Source organism: Salmo salar, chromosome 09 (genome assembly GCF_965601325.2).
Source record: "Salmo salar chromosome 09, fSalSal1, whole genome shotgun sequence".
Lineage (NCBI taxonomy): Eukaryota > Metazoa > Chordata > Actinopteri > Salmoniformes > Salmonidae > Salmo > Salmo salar.
In genome coordinates, this window is record NC_138299.1 from 70,600,211 (window position 1) to 70,621,761 (window position 21,551).

At 45.6% G+C, this 21,551-nt stretch overlaps 1 protein-coding gene across 1 annotated transcript in view; it reads left to right on the forward strand.

The window, feature by feature from the left end:
• Positions 1 to 21,142, forward strand: part of LOC106611628 (protocadherin Fat 4) — a 101,118-nt gene extending 79,976 nt beyond the window's left edge. The window contains exons 7-17 of the mRNA XM_014212033.3: positions 1,050 to 1,230; positions 2,229 to 2,479; positions 2,702 to 7,048; positions 8,229 to 8,333; positions 8,608 to 8,915; positions 11,160 to 11,245; positions 11,829 to 12,008; positions 12,381 to 12,505; positions 12,627 to 12,844; positions 14,200 to 14,461; positions 15,651 to 21,142. Coding sequence (XP_014067508.3) covers positions 1,050 to 1,230; positions 2,229 to 2,479; positions 2,702 to 7,048; positions 8,229 to 8,333; positions 8,608 to 8,915; positions 11,160 to 11,245; positions 11,829 to 12,008; positions 12,381 to 12,505; positions 12,627 to 12,844; positions 14,200 to 14,461; positions 15,651 to 17,551 — 7,964 coding nt within the window. The 3' untranslated portion in view covers positions 17,552 to 21,142. The remainder of the gene's footprint in view (positions 1 to 1,049; positions 1,231 to 2,228; positions 2,480 to 2,701; positions 7,049 to 8,228; positions 8,334 to 8,607; positions 8,916 to 11,159; positions 11,246 to 11,828; positions 12,009 to 12,380; positions 12,506 to 12,626; positions 12,845 to 14,199; positions 14,462 to 15,650) is intronic.
• Positions 21,143 to 21,551: the final 409 nt, after the last annotated feature.

The window sequence follows — 21,551 nt, forward strand, 5'->3', positions numbered from 1 at the left end:
AGGATTTTTTCTCACAAGAAGGTTCTATGACAGCAGATATCACCCCACCACTCATTAGCTAAACATAAGGCTCTTCACCGGACCATAATCCCTATGTCATCCAAATGAGCAGTTAAGTGTTAGTTATGCGGCAAAGAGTTTATGAGCAGATGTTTTGAATTATCCTGATCTTTACAAATCAGGAGAGCCCTCCTGGCTCTAAGGGATAGACTCCATCTTGTCCCTCTGCATGAGATTCTGGAGTCTCTTGATGTTTTGATTATGCACAGGTTCCAGACCAAGAGAGATTATTCATGGTCACTTTCCAAATGTTTTTTATTATTTTCTTATTAATCTGTGCCTCCGCACAGTATGCAAGGTTCAAGTATTTGATGCTATTAACAGCTGAATATACATCTGCATGTGAGCCGCAAATTCATTGGTAACACTTTAAATGAACGTGCCATCTAAAGAAGGGTTTGTGAAGTGGCACTTCAAGCCAGCAGATGTTTGAATCTTTTAGAATTTCTGCATTGGAGTTCGTTTTCATCTGCTATTGATTTAAATCCATCCCTCAGGGCACAGAGAGCCTTATTTCGTCACTCGCTTGGGGAAAGAACGGTTAGATTTCTGCTGAAAATACCATTTTCTGTTCTCGAATTCCACAGAGTAACTCACCGAGTGCTGCTTGCCTCAAAATAGATACCGGTACCTCAGCAACCAGATTGAATCTATGATATGCAAGACCCCATGAAGGACACGTTCTAAAGATTCTGTTTCAGAGTTATTGAACTCTTTTGACGTGTTTTGTGTTGATGTGGCAGTATGGCTCAGGAAGTCGGACTTGTGGTGACCGAAGACGTTTGCTGGATTAAATGCAGGGATCTTGTGCTTGAGTCCCTGTAAGGACATAAATTGCTTCAGCATGTAAATGATAAGCCCGCACAATAAGTCATCTCATATGGAACTTTGTTGGTCTGCACTTATCCCTTAGGTCTTTCAAATAAAGCTCTTGGTCCTTTGATATGCTCTCATTCCCTCGTTCTTTTTTTCTCTCCTTTTATGACCAGGCTCTCCTCCCCTGAGTGGAACGGGTACGGTCACTGTCCTGGTAGATGACGTCAACGACAACGTCCCTGTGTTCACCTCGGCCACCTTCCACACCACCATCCCCGAGGACTCCCCCACCGGCACCGACGTGCTCCTGGTCAACAGCTCCGACGCAGACGTGGGCCTCAACGGTGTCATAGGGTACTGTCCCCCACCCCATACCATCCCTAGGGTCATAGGGTGGCTCCTGTACCCAAAGCCGAACATTTGACTCGGATCCCCCCCCTCGCCCTGGTACCTCCAATGGGGAGGCGCAGGGGGGTACGTCAGTTTGCCCCACTTTCCCAAAACATCATAATGAGGATGTTAATTGGCTATGACAGAATTAGTATCAGGGGTTCCATGGGTTCTAGGCTTTAATGGAGAGCATAACCAGTTGCCATCAGTTATTCGTTTCCATTGTCACAGCCCATTAACTTGGCCTTTTTTACTTCTGCTTCTGGACTGTTTGAACCACTTCTGGTTGTAGACAGCTTGGTTGTCTGTGGTCCCAATGAGTCTGTGTTCCATCTGTGTTCACACTTTATTCCATAATTTGTCCCCGTTTTTATAGGAAGCGTTCAAAATATGTGCCCTTGTGAGCTGTTTGAATTAAAGCCTCTGTGAGAAGCAAAAAAACACAGGAGAAAATGGAATGAGATACAATATTAAGAAGAATACCTTAAGAATTGGGTAATGCTTTGCCAATAAATGATAGATGGTGCTTTCATCAAACAAAGACCACAGAAAATGTATGAAGTTATTTTATGTCTGTGTTTTCCTATGGAATATACTCTCTGCCTCTTTAAAGCTTAAAACAGTGCCCTCCATAGGATTATTTTGGCAATGCTGATCAAGATATTTTAATCTGGGCATGTATAGGCAGTAGAAAGCTTACCAGTATGTGCTGCATATTATCACAATATCGAATGTAATGTATGTAGGAAACTGCTGTTCCTGGCAACAGTATAGTAACAGTATTAAGATTGTATTGACTAAAACTAATGTTCAAATATTGTCTCGAAGTAGTGTATAACGTATATACATATATGTTCCATTGAAAATAAATGAAACATCTCATCTAAAACCATGCTGTACAAATCCTATAATTTCCCCCCTGTGTGTACCTAAAACGTGTCCTTTTACATGTATCCCTACAGTTACAGTTTGACTGGAGGCAACGGTCAGTTCTCCATCAACCCAGCCACAGGCCAGATCATCACCAGCTCCCTACTGGACCGGGAGGCCAGAGCCAACTACCAGCTCCTAGTTGTGGCCACAGATGGAGGGCAGCCCCTGGGCATGTCCAGCTCTGCCACTGTGTCGGTGGTGGTGGCAGACATCAATGACAACCCTCCCCACTTCCACCACCACCCCTACGTCACACACATCCCTGCCTTCATCTCAGCAGGTGGGTTCAGATTGTATTAATTAATATTCATTTCAAATATTCATGCACTTACTTAATGATGCTAATTATGCTTGTATAATATGTGATTATATAACTAAAGTATATACCGTATTTATTTTTCTTCCTATGAAATTATTACTTTCGCGGAGAATATTGATGATATGGTATATATCTGCTGTAAAAGTTGTTCTGAAGCATTTGGTCTCATTTTGTATTTTTCAGGCAACTTGGTATTCGCTGTGACAGTGACGGATGAGGACGCGGGACCCAATGCTCAGCTCCACTACTCTCTAACCGGCCGCAACTCTGACAAGTTCAAGATTGACCCCTTAAGAGGAGCTATCACAGCCAATGAGAGGTTGACAGGCAGCTCGGAGGTTACCCTCACTGTCCGAGTGAAAGACGGCGGAACCAATCCCAAAACAGACTTGACCACTGTGACCGTCCGGTTTGTGACTGGGGGAGACTTCCCTGTCATCAAGCTGAAGGATACTACTTTCACATTTCCAGAGAGCCAACCCACAAACACGATCATTACCATAGTGACCGGGTCCTCGACACGTGGCGGGGCCCTATCATACTACATCGCCAGTGGAAACCTGGATAATGCCTTTCACATCGACCAGTTGACTGGAGAGCTGTCAATCAAACATTCACTGGACTTTGAACACATTCAGAAATATGTGCTCTGGATTGAGGCCAGGGACCAAGGATTCCCCCCATATTCCTCATATGAGAAAGTGGAGATCACAGTGCTGGATGTAAACGACAACCACCCCGTATTTGACAGGGAACCATTACATGCAGAGATACTGGAGAACCTGTCCCCTCAGCGGGTGCTCATTGTGTCTGCTGTGGATCAGGACAGTGGCCTTAACGGCCAGCTGGAATACGCCATTATCGATGGCAACAAGGAGAACAGCTTCAGCGTCAACCGGGCCACTGGTGAAATCCGAACGACCAGGCCTCTTGACAGGGAAAAAGTAGCTCAATATGCCCTTAAAGTGAAGGCCACCGACCGTGGCAACCCTCCCAAAAGCACGGCTGTTAAAGTCCTGATCAACGTGCTAGATGTGAATGATAATGCTCCCAGGTTCTCTAAGATCTTTAGTGCCACAGTGGCCGAAAACGCCCCAGTGGGGTACACTGTCACCAGGGTTACAACCACAGACGAGGACGCAGGTGCTAATGCTATAAGCAAGTATTCAATCACAGACACAAGTCTACCATTCACTATCAATCCAAGTACAGGAGACATAACAATCAGTAGACCTCTCAATAGAGAAGACACTGACCATTACATTGCCAAAGTCTCTGCCCATGATTCTGGCTGGACAGTTAGCACGGATGTCACAATATTTGTAACAGATGTCAATGATAATACCCCCCGATTCAGTCGGCCATCTTACTATCTGGACTACCCTGAACTTACAGATGTGGGGTCACTTGTTACTCAGGTGTCTGCAGCAGACCCTGACGAGGGCTTCAATGGCAAAATATTCTATTTCATCAGGTCCCAGTCAGAATACTTCAGAATCAATTCAAGCTCTGGAGAAATCTTTATCAAGCAGCATTTAAAATATAAAAACTCAACTGGCAGCAACATAAACATAAATCGCCATAGTTTCATCGTTACTGCTTCAGACCGTGCGCCAAAGCCATTGATGAGTGAAACTACAGTCATTGTAAACATAGTAGATAGTAATGACAATCCACCCAAGTTTGAATCCTCTAGCTACTTTACACCTGTCACTAAAAGCGTCAAAGTTGGCACCAAACTTATCATGGTCATAGCTCTTGACAAGAAAGATTTTGGCCTCAACTCTGAGGTGGAGTACATAATATCAGGAGGGAACAGCTCTAGCAAGTTCAAACTGGATAAGCAGAGTGGATGGGTCACTGTCGCCGCCTCACTCACCTCAGATATGAACAAGGTGTTCCTCGTGGATATTACAGCCAGAGACAAAGGGAACCCCCCTCTGACTGCTAGAACCACTGTAAAAGTGGCAGTCACTGAGGAGAACCACCACACACCAGAGTTCTCCCAAAGCCAAGTCACAGCTACCATACCGGAGAGCCTTGCTGTGGGGACAGCCATCAGGACTCTCTCTGCCAGGGACAAGGACAAAGAGATGAACGGGCTCATCGCATACAACATCACTTCGGGCAATGACAAGGGCTTATTTGCCGTGAACAGTAAAACAGGAATCCTGTCTCTGGCCAATCATCTGGACTTTGAAGAAAGGCAAAGATATGAGCTCAGAGTGACAGCCACCGACGGGGGATGGATCGCAAAGACCAGCTACGTCATGGTTACAATCCATGTGACCGATGTGAACGATAACCCACCTATATTTGAACCTGATGAGTATTTCCCTGTGGTACAGGAGAACGTTCCCAGTGGCACCACAGTGGTGAAAATGAATGCCACAGACAGAGATTCTGGGCCCAATGCCGTCATGGCTTACGTGATCCAGTCTTCAGACAGTGACCTCTTTGTAATTGATCCAAACACAGGCGTAATCACCACCCAGGGTTTCCTGGATTATGAGGCCAAGCAGATCTACCACTTAACAGTGAAGGCCTTCAATGTCCCAGATGAGGAGCGCTGCAGCTTCGCCAACGTCAACATTCAGCTCAAGGGGGCCAATGAATACGTTCCCCGCTTTGTCTCCAAGCAGTATTACTTTGAAGTCTCTGAAGCAGCTCCAAGAGGCACAGTGGTGGGAGAGGTGTTCGCCAGTGACCGCGACCAAGGACATGACGGAGTGGTTTACTACCTGATTTTTGGGAAGAGCAGAAGAAAGGGCTTCAGCATCAACAGGAAAACAGGCCAGATCTACGTCACAGGTCCCCTTGATCGTGAGAAAGAGGAGAAGATCTCCCTCAAAGTCCTGGCGAAGAACGCGGGAAGCATCCGTGGGGCGGATATCGACGAGGTCTTTGTGAACATCACGATCCTGGATGCCAATGATCCTCCTGTTTTTAGCCAGGAAGTGTATGATGTTCAGATCAGTGAGGGCCTCTCCCCTGGTGGCTTGGTCACCTTCGTTACTGCCCAAGACTCTGACTCTGTCCCAAGCTGGAGCAGATTCTCTTACTCCATAGCCTCAGATTTCAAGAAAAATGTCTTCAACATCAACCCCCAGACTGGCCAAGTGTCTGTTGCAGCTGAGCTGGACAGAGAAACCACTCCTCTGTTCAGCCTGACTCTGCTAGCTGTGGACTCTGGCTCACCCTCCGCAACTGGAAGTGCAACCCTGATCGTGAATCTGGAAGACATTAATGATAACGGTCCTACTCTGATGACGGTGAATGCAGAGGTAATGGAGAACCAGCGAGCCGGGACAGACGTTGCAACTCTTACCTCAACCGACCCAGACCTTTCACCGAATCAAGGTCCGTTCTCATACAGTCTGCTCAGCGCTGGCTCAGCCAGCAACTACTTCAGCCTCAGCCCCGCTGGAGTGCTGACCACCAGTCGAGAGATCGACAGAGAGCAGATCAGTGACTTTTACCTCTCGGTGGTGATCAAGGACTCCGGCGTCCCTCAGATGTCCTCCACTGGAACAGTCCACATAAAAGTCAATGATCAGAATGATAACCCGTCAGAGCCGCGCTCAGTGGAGATCTATGTCCACTATTTCGGAAACATGTTCCCCGGAGGGTCCCTTGGGGTTGTGAAGCCCCAAGACCCAGACATCCAGGACAGCTTCCACTGCTCCTTGACCCCTCCTTCATCCAGTCTGTTCAGCATCCCAACAGGCACCTGTGACCTCAACTCCAAGGCCCGCTCAACAGACGGAACATTCGAATTAGCTGTCCGGAGTAGTGATGGTGTCCATGGCTCTGTCAGCAGTAACGTCCGTGTCTTCTTCATGGGGTTCACAAACGCCACTGTGGACAACAGTATCCTGATTCGGCTCCGCACCCAGGGGGTCACCACCTTCCTCACCAATCACTACCTCAGCTTTGTCCGCATCGCAAACTCGCAGCTGGCGGGGCTAGGCACTGGAGTACAGCTGTATGGTGCGTTTGAACTCAACAACCAGACTTTCCTGATGGCCGCCATAAAGCGCAGCCATGGACAGTATGTCAACCCCAGTGGAGTGGCCACCTTCTTTCAGAGCATCAAAGAAGTTCTGCACAGGCAGAGCGGGGTACAGGTAGACTCAGTGGATCATGACCCCTGCACACGTAACCCATGTCAGAACGGGGGCAGCTGCAAGAAGCGCCTTAGCGTTGGGCCAGATATGAAGACAGAGGAGAGTGTCCCGGTGATCCTTGTCACAAACCACCCCCTCCAGCCATACGCTTGCAGTTGCAGACCAGGGTATGCAGGGGCGTTGTGCGAGACGGATATAGACGAGTGCCTGCCGTCCCCGTGCCACAACAGTGGGACCTGCCACAACCTGGTGGGGGGATTCTCCTGCACCTGCCCCGAGGGATTCACGGGCATGGCCTGCGAGAGGGACGTAAACGAATGCCTCTCCAACCCCTGCAAGAACGGGGCGCTCTGCCAGAACTACCCCGGTGGCTTCAACTGCCTCTGCAAATCCGGATTTGCAGGTACCGTACAACGCCTTAGGAGTCATTTGGATTTTATGAGCAACACAACCACAGATGTTGAGCTAGGCTCAAGTATACACACACTGCACATGAATCCTGCTTGTCCAAGTAAAATATTTGCCTCCAAACGATTGCAAGAGGTGTTGTAACCCTAGCATACAGGCCTGACTGCCAAACATTTTTGGGTTTTACGATTACTAGTTGGGGGGTATCAGCTTTGATGCATATCATCTTGTCATGTTTACTTTAATAAAAAGGATGATGCGAAATTGAACCCAGTAAGGGCCTTAGTCTAATATAGTCTCATATTCCTCTGCATGTCTTTCTTTCTACAGTACTGCATATTTGAGATGTTTAAGGTTCTGCCTATCTTTCTGTTGGTCAAGCATTTAGAGGTTTAATATGTATTGAAGGTTGCTCTCCCTAATTTCAAAAAGTGAATTAAATAGTACTAGCCACTGTGTAAATCACTCCCTACCTGCTTGAATGTAATGCTAAGTTGATGTTATGATAAATAACGTAACATTACTCTTAGTGAAGGGAGTGCACATGGAGAAGCAAAACGAGAACAGTAGTTTGAATCATGTCTGTTTGGTCAGCTGCTGGCTGTAGCTGCTGAAAGACATTTCCAATGATCAACAGCAGATGTTTTGCCTTTTTTACTATGACCTTAACAAATGACCACAAACCTTTGCGTTTCATCAAGACAAATGGCCCTCTTGAAGAATTGCACATATTGACTTACAGTAGTTTGCATGCCCTCACATTGAACTCCACACTTCCTGTTTTCCCTGCCTGGTTGTGGTGAAAGAATTTATCTCCTTTAAGCTGTTTGTCTCATGTTGCAGGAGTCAGTACCTAAAAATACATGACGCTGCAAGTCATTGTCAGTCTCGCCCCTTGCATACCTTGTTCTGTCTGTGTCTATTAATACTTTTTCTCCTTAAGTCGTCATATTTTCATCATGTCTCTTGGCCTCAGAGATCCAATAAAGAGGCTATAGTTGTACAATCTATATATAATCTCCCAATTTATGTACTTTTTCACTCATGTAAGTTTCAAATAAATTCTCCTAAGTTTACAATAGCATAGACCCCCTGTGATTTTAAGTTCCCCCCCCACATTTTCCTTTGTCATCCCCACCTCGTTCATTTGAATTTGTGTTGTTTTGTGAACCCAGGCAAAACGTGTGATTCCATCATCAATCACTGTGAGTGTAACCCATGTTTTAATGGCGGCTCCTGCCAGAACAGAGTGGATGGATATTACTGTCATTGTCCATTTGGTGAGTATTAACTTAGGGGCAACCGCTAGATGATTGAAAACTATCTGGATTGGCAAAAATAACTGTTGCTATCCCCATTGTCATTTATTGTATGTCTCCATGTCACATTTATTCACATGTTGTTTAACAGTTTCTCTCTTCTTAGCATGATTAGGGTTAGCCTATGATGACAGATGGCAACAGATTCCCAGCTATGTGCTGATTTAGTAGATGCGGTATGGTGAATTATTCATGACTTCCCTGTTTGATTTGTATTCATTCCTTTCGTCCTCAGGGGTCTTTGGAAAACACTGTGAACTCAACAGCTACGGCTTTGAGGAGCTGTCCTACATGGAGTTTCCTAGCCTGGATCTCAACAACAACTACATCTACATCAAGTTTGCCACACTGAAGAGCAACGCTCTCCTCATGTACAACCATGACAACCAGACCGGAGACAAGGCGGAATTCTTGGCTCTGGAGATCTTTGAGGGACAGATGCGCTTCTCGTTTAACTTGGGTAGCGGGACCTATAAACTAATGACCATGATAAAGGTTGCAGATGGACAGTTCCACACGGTTATTGCAAGGAGAGCTGGAATGGTGAGAGTCATTTCTATGTTATATATGGCTTTACCAAGCTGTCTTTATTTGTTTTGCACCATAAACGGTTGGAAAATATATTTTATTGTACGTTTGAATGGTTGATGGGACCATAATTGCAAAAATATAGAGGGAAAATCCTAAAGCCACCACATGTACATAGAAGATTAGTTTCTGATTCAATAGCAGTTATCACCTCCTGGGTTTTTATAGCCGAGAGCAGCGTCCACATTTGGCCTCATCGTCTTTTTTGCACCATAAGATGATAATTAAACTGCCCACACATTGGTAATTCTGTATAGGGTTTTCATAGTTTGTAATTATATTTGATTGCTTGTTGTGATTTACAATATGACCTCCAAAATAGCGTCAGACACTGAAATTCCTTGTATTTGAATCTAGTAATTTCTCTGCCAGTTTTTCGGGGAGAAAAAAAAATCAGCAGCCTGTCCAAAGTTGTATTATGTAAGTCTCCTGCTGGACATCAAATCTGTAATTTCTCACCCTGCACTGGGATTTCATAGGAAACTGGTCAAATCGTTAAATTGTCAGCTTTGAGATGTGCAGAGGGACAGAATGGAACGGTACACAACATGCATTGAGAAATGCGACGCTGCCCTTACTGCACTGCAAATATTACGTGTGGGTTGAGGAATTACCATGTTGAGGCTCTTAGCCGAGCTAGAAGAACGGAAGCAGAGCGGGCATGTGTCATGCCTGAAGTACCAAGTCCCTGAGGCGGTGTAAAGCGAACCTGATCAGTGTGTTTGGAGAAGGTGATGTGGGTCATTGAGGTTGTCCCGTGAAGGCCTTTTTTTCAGATCCTCCACTTTTGGATTCTGAGCAGATGAAAACCAGACACCATTCATAGAAATGAATGACGCACCGAGAGTCAAGGACACTTTTGTTTATGTGAGAAGCATATTTTAGATCACCCTACTGAAATAGGCACCCCAACAAGCATTATTTCAATTGTTTATACTCTGTTATTATAGCTTTATTATTACAGCAAGTTAAGAACACTAAGTTAAGAACACTAATGTAGTTTACATTTGTAATATAGTCCTGTCTCAATTTAACTGCAATTGTGGTCTCATTCTTCTCAAGGCTATGTTTGCCTTATTTCTGTTTGTCTTGTCATGAATGAGAGTGGTTTTAGGCCGCACATAAATAATTTACAACTGGTTTACACCCTTTAGCATCTACATTCTGTTGTTTCCATCCTCAACAAGTGTTGAACTTGACCTTGGCACACAAATAATCCAACAATCGTGTGTTTCTGTAGACAATAGCATGTTTCTGTAGTGTTCCAACAGCAGCCATCTTTCTGGATTTGTCATCTAGAAGGTTGGTCATGAGAAAATGATGCTGTCCAGTGACATCACTGATTTCGTTTACCCTGTTTTGTTTACCTTGTTCCAAGATAACCAAACAAAAACAATGCTCCTGTTTTTTTTTTTTTTCAAAGGGTGTTTCCTTGAGAAAAACCCTTCGCCGGTCGTGTGAGACACTTGACAGTGTGTGTATGCTGCGGTTTGGCTGCAGGGACTTTGATCTGAGAGAAAGGCATTAATAAAATGCCCATCTGGCTATGACGTGTAGGCCTAGCCCTTCAACAATAGCGACAAAGCCCAGAGACAAATGACTCTTGTTTCCCTTGTTGCTTTTTTTGCTTCGTAAAACGTTTCTGTGTTAGCAATTACCTCTGGAGACCGAGAAGGGGAGGGGTCACGCTCTCCGCCATCGCTTGGATGATTTGTGCTCACGCTCCAAGCAGGCCGCTCCGTGTTTACCTAAGATCCTGGTGTAGGTGGAGCATGCTGTCATGGTTTTTCAACACGTTCACGCACTTTCCATTTCTCTTGCCACCTCTTTTTTCCACATCAGTCAAGCTTCAGAGACCACATAGGGAAAGGGAAAGTAGAACAACTATTAGCGTTGGCTAAGGGTGAAAGTCATATCTCAGATTAATATTTAGGCCTACTGTATCTCCCATCTTCATAATGATGGTTTCAAATACAGTATGCTATCAAACAACATTGATTGTGATGTACAAAATCAGTCATGTAGTTGTATTTACTGTTATCTGTAAACTGGTATGCTCATCTGACTAAGATATGACGGTCTGAGCTGGTACAACTATCAGGAAGGCACAACGTGTGTGGTGATTTGTTGTGTGCTATTATATGTACTGTACAGTCCAAGGAGAATAACGTGTGTGTCTCTGCTCCCCTCGTCATGCAGGCTGCGTCCCTGACAGTCGACCTGTGTGGAGACGATCAGGAGCCAGGTTACTGTGCTGTGAGCAACGTGGCTGTGCATACTGACTGGTAAGAACACATAAAGTAGAGCTTAGCACACAGTCCATCCTGGCAGAGTACACACAGAAGAGAATTTGGGTATAGGGGGAAGTATTTATTTCCATATGCACATTTCCATTGTATACTGTATCTATAGTAATGAGCGAGAAAAACAGAATTCCATTTGAAGCTGTTTACTTTCAGAGTGGCTTACCACCTTCAATGTATACAAATATCATCATTAGTCACTATCTAAACAATGCACCAATATCTCATATCTCTGCAAAGAATGGAACAATCTGTGGGCACATCCATCACCTTGACTGTTCTCCATGAACCCTTGCATATCTACCTAGCCTAGTGTAAATCATAGTGTATGTAAACACATACATGGACATCACATGTACCGTTTAGCATTGTGAAGACCCAGAGTGAAAAGCCGTCTGGACCCATGGGGGGGCGGGGGAGGGGCAAGACTCTGAGCGAGCGATCTGGCAGATGAGGAATAGTCCGGGAGGGTCCAGTTTATTTTGCGGAGAGTCCGAGGCCCCGTGGGACCATGTCATTGTGAGAGGTGCTGACCTCCAGCGGCTTCTCCTTCTCCTCCTCGCAGGATCCTGGACGTTGGGCCCAACAGGCTCTCGGTGGGAGGCGTCAGGTCAATAGAGCCCGTCCTTCACCGCCGCGGCCAGGTTGCCACCCACGACTTTGTGGGCTGCATCATGGAGTTTGCCGTCAACGGCCGCCCGCTGGAGCCCAGTCAGGCCCTGGTATCTCATGACATCCTTGACAGGTCTGGTTCCCTCCCTCCTTCTCTTCTTCTTTTCTGTCTTTCCCTACACCCCCTCCATCCTCCTAAAACCCCAAACTCTCCCAGCAGGATATCTTGTCATTCTCTGAAGCTCTCAACCCTCAAGAACAGCTGAAGAGCCATCTTTGATATAAATAGCAGATGTACAGTTTTTTGGAATAGTAATCGTAGAATGGAAATTCTTTTAGTTGGTTGTGAATAGTGACGAGGACAGATCTTTTAATATGCTAATTCCCTGGATCTTTTATGGTTTTTGTATTGCGGGAATCTCATCTGCCGTGTCCTATTGAGGGCCGGCTGTCCACCAGGGGGGCTGACTTGTGTGTGCCTGTCTGACTGTCTGTTTGTCTGTAGATGTCCCAGACTGGAGGGAGCCTGCACAGCCAACCCCTGCAGACATGGGGGCACCTGTATTGACTACTGGTCTTGGCAGCAGTGCAAATGCATGGAGGGCTTCACTGGCAAATACTGCGAGAAATGTAAGAATAATTTGGAGAGGAATTTTGTCATACTATTCTTCTGAATTTGACCATCACTCAGAAGGCAGATGGTATCATTTCCTTTGACTTACCCAGAATTGTGCTTTTCATTCTTTCATAGACATCACGGCTGACACGGCTCTCTCACTGGACGGGACTGGACGCCTTGACTACGCCATGCGGCAGAGCCCCAAACGGGACATCCTGCTGCGCCAGAGCCTCATGGGCTTGACCTCTGACCTCTCTGGGCCCAGCAGCCTCAAGGTTAAGTTCCGCACCCGCAGCAAGAGTGGCACTCTGCTCCATGTCCAGGAGAGCAGCAACTACACCACCATCAAGGTAAAGGAAGTCTCCACGGAGCGAAACCCTTGCGGGTAACAAGCCACACACAGTACAAATACTGTATGCATGCAGAGACGCGCTTCTAGTGTTAATGTGTTTGTCTGTTTGCTGTTCCCAAACCATTCTGAGGTTTCTATACTTAGATTTGTCACACACACACGTTCGTTTGTGTCTGTTTCTCCATCTGCCACTCGGTCCCCACTTAAACATGTCACACGTATGCACAATCCCCCCTTTTAACCCCCACCGCCTGAGTCAAAGCTATAAGGGGATCTGTGTCTTTATCACCTCCTCTCATTACCCTTACATATACACTCCATACGCTCCTTCATTCTGCTGATATAGAGTTCAAGGCTTTGACTGATCTGGGGCAGCTGTCCGAGGGCCCAAGCTCTCATTCATCCTTTTCCATTTTCCCCGCAGTCCGTTTCCTTTCCTCTAGGACACACCGGGTCTCTCTGGTTGTGTTTTCCGGTGCAGTGCGTGCCCCCAGAATCCCCCCTACCATTACTACTATACGGCCCAAAGAACAATATTGAATGTACTGCTTGACCCCCACCCCCCAAAAAATATATATGCGTAGGGTATAAATAACGTGATGTAAAAGAGATACGTTAAATTGGTTCTCCAGATCTTGTTTCCTGTGTTTTTGGCTCGTGTGATTTCTTTTCCGTTTCCAGATTTCGTCGTGGGCCTTTAAAATCAATTCTTCCTGAAGCTACATACCATTGCTGATGTTTTGTTTCTTTGAAGGGGAGGCAAAAGAGTTTACTTTTCCACTTTAGGCTGAAATATATGAGATTACCATATACAATGCCTGGCACACTGTCATTTTGATTAATTACTTCTATATGATTAACTCTGCATATGGATATAGTTTAAGCATATTGAAGGTAATACTATGAAAGTTCCTGCATACCTAACATGATCATAATAATAGCTGGTTTACTGGTATTTGGCATATGCAACCTTTACCTCTGCACTGCAACAGTCGTTGTTGTAAAGGAAAATGTGTTTTCAGTCAACTGAACTGGTATAATAACGGTACTGTAAATAAATAGATTATTAGTATTACAAAACAAGAACAGCTCTCCAACTGAAACAAAACAGCAACAACATCTCTGAGTGGAGAATTATCTGAGCATATAATCATATCATCATGCTTATCACATTTCTCCACTCTTTCCTTCTCAACAAACATGTACAATACAGTATCAGTCTGTCTGCCGGCCTGCATTCCTGTCTGTCTGTGTCCATCCATCTGTCCAATCCATCCGTCTGTCCACGTCTGCCTATCTGTCCATCCATCTAACTCAGTCTCTGTCTCTCTCCCCCCCCCCCCCCCCCCCCAGCTGAAAAACGGCAATGTCCACTACATATCTGATGCGGGTGTGGGGGGTAAGGTGGAGAGGACCCTGGGAGAGATGGTCCTATCGGACGGCCAGTGGCACATCCTGCAGGTCTTCAAGAACGGCTCTGTCACCTCCCTCCACGTGGACGGGGCACTCCTCAAGCTCATCCAGCACCCCACACAGGACTTCGGGGGTCTTAACGTCCTGACCATGTCCCTCGGTGGAGTCCCCTCCGGGCCCACCCAGCAGAAAATTGCATCAGGTGAGGTGGTGATGTGTGAAGTTGCTGTTATTGTCATACAGTATGTAAATGGTAGACACCTTTTTCAATGAATATAAGGTTGAATCAGACCATATTAGGTGATGTTGCAGTCCTGCTCTCTAGGGGTAGTGTAAATTGTGTTTTTATTTGACATTGGACGAATTGTAGAAGAGAGTTAATGTTGCTCTCTTTTACAGATCATTTCTAGACAATAGCTAATGTGAAAGTAGTTTGATTAGGTGGGGAGTCCCGCTTTTGATGCTTTCATGTTTTCATCTTATTCCCATGGAATCTTGTGTTGGATTAGATCTAAATCAGATCAGATGTCACATATTAAATGTTTTCTGACTTAAAAATAGTTTTGATAGGGTGAACGAGAGGGCTTCCAGAGGGAAGGGATACCTCACTGTAAATGTCAGACTTTTAATGGAAAGAAAATTACTTAATACTATGGACTGACATGGTAAAACAAAAAAGCAATTTTAATGATTTGTTGGCCTCTTTCACACAATAAGGTACGGATATACTTCAAAATAAACGCACATGCCTATGGCAGGCTGTCTTGCCTAGCACGAAGGTTATCTGGTCCCGGTTTCTTGGTGCCACACCTACACCAAGTAGGAACTGACCCTCGCTTAATATGCATGTAGAAGCATTTGTGGTCTGGTGTGCATTTAACTAGTAAGGATCTAATGAATAGAACAAAATGGGATAAATTCAATAAACATGTGTTTACATCTGTGAGGGAACTTTGTGAAGCAAAATGAAAGCGAAGGTTTGAATTAGTCACCAAAACATTTCTTCCAGATGGATGTCTTGAAGCGATACGAGGTCTGAAGATTGTCTGGCATCCACCTATGTTTTTGAAAATAATTACATTGGCTTCTCTCAGAGTTGCCAATGATTTATTTACGCGTTTGAGAATGGGATTTGTCGAGGTGTTTTCCATGAGGACATTTCATTGAGATTTTGGCCGATGCTTAACCAATTTGCCGACTAAACAAAATTCCTCCAGTTCTGATTATAGCTTTCAGTTCCTGTTATTTACAAGTTGGCTATCCCAGCCACTTGGCACATTCTGAAAAACGCTCAAACTTAATTCGGAAATTATCACTGTGTTGTCTTAATAGCCATCCAGAAGTGCTTCCTGTTATTTGAACACCTCTTCCTCTCCCTATTCTTCCCACAGGCTTCGACGGCTGCCTGGCCTATGTGAAGTACAATGGGGAAAATCTTCCCTTCAGCGGAGATCACAGCACTGTCACCATCTCCAAGACCAGCCCAGCCGTCAAGATCGGCTGCAGAGGGCCCAACCTGTGTGACAGCAGCCCATGCTGGGACGGTCTGATGTGCGTCAACCAGTGGTACACCTACCAGTGCCTCCCGCCCGGCGAATGCGCCTCGAACCCCTGCCAGAACCGAGGGAGCTGCGTCCCTGGCCCCCACTCTAGTTACACCTGCGTCTGCTCTGAATTCTACACTGGCAAGACCTGCGAGACCCTGGTGGCGTGCCTGGGGGTTCAGTGCCCTCAGGGCACACTCTGCAAGACAGCCAACAACGGCGGCTTCATCTGCAGCCCGAGCCCCACGGCCAAGGAGCTGACCTTGCCCATCTGGGCGGTACCGGCCATTGTGGGCAGCTGTGCCACAGCCCTGGCCCTGGTGGTGCTCAGTCTGATCCTCTGCAACCACTGCAAGGGCCGCAACAAGACCAACGTGCCAAAGGAGGAGAAGCAGCCCAAGGAGAAGAAGAAGAAGAAGAAGAAGAAGAAAGGGAGCGAGAACGTGGCGTTTGATGACCCAGATAACATCCCGCCGTATGGCGACGACATGACGGTGAGGAAGCAGCCTGAGGGGAACCCCAAGCCAGACATCATCGAGAGGGAGAACCCCTACCTGATCTACGACGAGACAGACATCCCCCACAACAACGAGACCATCCCCAGCGCCCCATGTGCCCCCTGCCAGATGCCTGAGGCAGACATCGAGCACTATGACATAGACAACGCCAGCAGCATCGCCCCGTCCGACGCCGACATCATCCAGCATTACAAGCAGTTCCGCAGCCACACGCCCAAGTTCTCCATCCAGAGACACAGCCCTCTGGGCTTCGCCAGACAGTCTCCCCTGCCCTTGGGGGCCACCAGCTACACCTACCAGCCTCAGTACAGCCAGGCCCTGAGGTCCACCCCTCTCAGCCACTCAGCCTGCCCCACACCCAACCCCCTCTCAAGGCACAGCCCGGCCCCCTTCACCAAGCCCTCGTCCTTCTACCGCAACACCCCCACTAGGGAGCTGAACCTGGCCCGCCGGGATGGAAGCCCACTGGACCTGCACCACAACGAGATGGGCCAGCCGGGCGCCATGTTCAACTACGCCACCCGGCTGGGCCGCCGCAGCAAGAGCCCCCAGACCATGGCGGGCCACGGCTCCCGGCCGAGCAGCCGGCTCAAGCAGCCCATTGAGCAGATCCCTCTGGAAACGGGGCCCCCTGTGGGGCTATCCATCGAGGAGGTGGAGCGGCTCAACACGCCGCGGCCCCGCAACCCCAGCATCTGCAGCGCCGACCACGGCCGCTCCTCATCCGAGGAGGAATGCCGCAGGCCCATGTCACGGGTCCGCAACCCGGCCGATGGCATCCCCGCCCCCCCGGAGTCATCATCTGAGAGTGACTCGCACGACTCCTTCACCTGCTCAGAGATGGAGTACGACCGGGAGAAGCCAGTGGCATACAGCTCCAGGGTGCCCAAGCTGTCGCAGGTCAACGAGTCGGATGCCGACGACGAGGACTACGGCGGGCGGCTCAAGCAGAGGCGTTACTCCAGCCGGTGGGCCGAGGGCGGGCCCGCTGCACAGGCGCCAATGACGGACCATTACACTTTGCCCCATAAACTGGGCCAGCAAGCCGGGGGCTTCAACTGGGACAACCTGTTGAACTGGGGCCCCGGCTTCGGCCATTACGTGGATGTGTTCAAGGACCTGGCCCTGCTGCCGGAGAACGCAGCTGCAAAAGAGATGGACATTGAGATGAACAGTGGGGACGGGTCAGTGACCATTCTGAATGAAGGGGAGGCCGAGCAATATGTATGAGACTGTTTATTACAATCCCCGTACAATATGGTATGTTCTCTGAAAGGCAAACGAAGACAATGTATATAAGAAGCAGAGAACATTGGACTAGCAGTCTCCATTAATGTCTTTGTGCAGTAAGGCAGAAAGGGACACCTGTAATATTACTTCGAACAGAGTTAAAACCTCTTGGAAGAGTTTACCAGTCCTTTCCAGACCTCATACTGTAACTGTACAATCATTCATCTCTTTAAGGCGTCATTATGCGAAATACATTAACACCAAATGGTTGGAACAAAGAGCCTGTGTCTGAATCCAGTTTAGGAACTGCAAAGCTCCATTTTATCTTAATCAAAATGTAGCTGGTCTGTATTACCAATAATGCCACTCCTTTGCAAAACTTCTGTTACATTCACTTGTGAGAGATAAGAGGAGTGATAACGTTGAAACACTTTGCAGGAGAAATTCCAAAGGCCATAGCAATAGTAACCCCAGCCTGTGTCTTTTTTTGTCCCGATTCTCATTTTTAAAAGGAAGCATGTGTGTTTTGATCCTACTGCACCTGTAAGCATCAAGATACAGCCCGTGGTGTGAAAATGAGCACACCACTATGTTCGCACGGTAATCGAGGCCTGCCAATGTTATGACACGAGCACGGTAACCACTTTCTCTGGCTGTATGTGCTCACAGATGACTGGCGAAGCACTCCAAGAGCTAGGATTAATCAAGTCCCTGCCTTATCGACATTTGAGGATGGAGAATGGGGAGGATACTGTTGGTTCTGTTGGCGGGGGGTGGGAAGGGAAGGTTCTGGGGTGAATAGTCTGGGTCACAATCCTTCGAGCTGGAGTGTTATTCGACCAGCCAAAAGGTTTGGGCAAAGCTAGCTGATCCATCCTATCTTGACGTGAACCCCGCCCTACTAAGACTATGAACTTGTGTACATTTTTTTTATTCATGGGAAATCATGGAAGTTATAGTTGTCAGTGTTTTTGTCCCTTCTTTTTAAATCTATGTTTGGTTTCTACTTTTTGTACTGTTTATTAACTTAAATGACTTAAGCAGTGTTTTATGGATATTTTCACATGCTCAAGTGTATGTTCTTACTTTCAGGGAAAGTAAGATCGAAGACTTATTTTTTACATTTGTTACGTATGTAACATCAGTATTTTCCACTTTTGATAAAACTATAACATGCTTTGTAAATGTAAAAAGCCAATAACAGAATAAAAAGTATTTATTTAAAGGTCTCTTTCAATACAAAGTGAGCACACCATGCGGTAAGCAATCTCACTGCAATCCTATGGGGGCTGTCTAAAAATAACGCAAACTTAAAATAGGAACCTTTGAGCTCATATAGCAGCTCAATAATGTGGGTGGTAAGGTATTTTATACTCTAAGGACTCTAAGCCTGTTGTGGGCAGAGTTTAAATAAAGCTTGGGCTGAATTGAACAAAACATTTGAAAAGGCCATTGAGGACCTAAATGAAACTGAGCCACGGTGCTGGCAGCCAAGCACAACATCCAGCGGACACTGCGACGCAGGGCCCCGTATTGCTTTCAACAATTATTTACATCTGGCTTATTCAGCAGAACAATTTTTTCGTAGCCTGGTGATCCGGTATGCAACATGCTTATCTTCTCTGTCATCGAGAAAGAGAGAGAGAGGCCATGAACCAAGCGAGGAGTGACAACCCAAATCTGGTGGATTACTGTGGGCTCCTGGAGAGGTTCTGTCCTGCCGAGACCAATGTTGACGAAGCCTGCTTGGGAATGCTGTACCATGCTGATGCTGAAATAATAATAACACTCATAATGATAATGACAGTAAGTGAAAAAGAACCTTGAGTAAATACAAGAGAAGGTGAATTAAAATGAACCTCACAGCATCTCTCTCTCTTTACTGTTTGTGAGATTGGCATGGCAGGGTATCAAAATGAATAGAGGAGTCAAAGATTGCATAGCATGCACTCCAACTATATGTGAATTAGAAAGGGAGACAAACCCCGATAGGGGATAGGGAAACAGGGCTGCATAAAGGGAGTCTTGTCCTACTAAATGAAACTAGAGATATGGGTAGACACTGTATACTTGTCGTAGAAGGATTTGTTGTAGTTGAAAAGTTGCCAAAATTGTGTTGTTGAATTGTCTTATCGTAATAATTGCCATTAGCTGGTTATGAAATGGAATTGCTACAGTGTATACTGTATATTTCTGAGGAACGTAATATATAACACTGGATAAACACAGTTAATGTTATTTCAATGGAGTCAAATGGACAAACACTCATAGGGCTTTATTCAATCCGTATCGCAGAAGTTCAGCGTTACAGCGTGATTGAAAATTAGGGGTTAATCCAACCCTTAACGGTGACGCGTTACAGATTTCGCGATAGAAATGTGAAGAGCATTTCCGATTGAGATGACAAATGCAGCATTTACTGTGAATGCCGTCTCCGCTAAAACATTGGCTTTAAATTTCAATTGGGCTTTATGTCTGAATTTCCGCGATAAGGATTGAATAGGCAATGTTCCCGCGTTAGCGGAGACCGCGTTCACAGTAAGCGCTATAGATGTCGGCTCAATCTGAAATGACCTTTTACATTTCTAACGCGCAATCCGTAGCGCTTCAGAGATACAGATTTAATAGAGCCCCTAGTCAAGCACAACTTCACATGATCACATTTGTTAGTTTAGCAGTGCAGGGTGACTAAGTTATCAACATTCGCTACATGAAGTTATCAACGTGTCAAGTTAAAATTGGAACAAATTGTTTTCCAAGCGAGTGATAATGACGGAGATGCCAACAAGGCGTTCCTAATGTTCTGTATCTCCCCATGCCAAAACCTTTTTGTCTTGACTGAAGGCGCGAAAGGAGCTAGAGGCAATTTCCCATGCAGCTTAGTGGTGAGCGAAACCATTTTAAAGTCCACAAGTGTCATCGAATGAAACTGCCATTAAAATGGTTTTGATCTACTCTGTTTACTTTGACTTGTCCTCAATGTTTATAAGAGGATGTGGTGTGGCAATATTATTGACTTTCTTAAATCATCCAGTTCGTTCAAAATCCTCCCCGAGCTTGTTTATAAAGATTGATTATTCCTAAGACTCCAGCGTCATGAGGCACGATGAAACTATAACAGCTTTCCTTAGGCTTAAATGATGTGGCTTTTAATTAAAAGCATTGTCAGAGGAACATAAGCTTTATTCACTAACAAGACTCAAAGTTGTTGGCTGATCCTAAAATCTATTCTGGGAAGTGGCCTGCCTATCTTTCATGTAGTTAAAGCGCAAGAGGATAATCTACTGACTGGAACATCATACGAAGAATTTAGTTCCAAAACGCTATATCCATTCACTTTTCACATTTGTTTTTTTTATTATGAGAAATGATTGCTTATGGGTACCTTTTTTGTTTGTGAAATATATTACTGTTCTCAGATTTTTAATTCATAGATTTGAAATGTGTATTAAAATGGATTTTGTTGCAAAACGCTATATGCTGTATACATTGTTTAGCTGGAATAGAATGTTTGTTTCCTGTATACTTTACATACATAACTCATTTTACTGTATTGATTCATTTAAATAAATTATTTTGTTAAAATATTGATGTCACAAATGTATCATTTGTACAGTTCTTTGTTAAAAATGTTACTATTTGTCTGACTATGTCAAACCTATCAGTGCTACATTTTTCTCTGAGAGTGAGGCGTATATATAGCGTTTTGCAACAAAACATTGATTATTTATCTCTTTGAAATTAAATGATCTAGTGATAGGTTTCAAACAAATACATGTCTGTCATTGAACAACCCCATGCCATTATTAGAAAGTGAGAAGGTTATTTAAACAATAAAAGCTCATTTACCAACATTTCTGAAAATGGATATATAGCTTTTTGCAATTAAACTCTTCATTAATGACCAGCTTTTTGAGGCAGGTGTTCATTTATGCTGACAGAATCTTAAGACCTTGATGGATACATGGAGGACAATCGCTGGCTCATTGGTGAAATACTT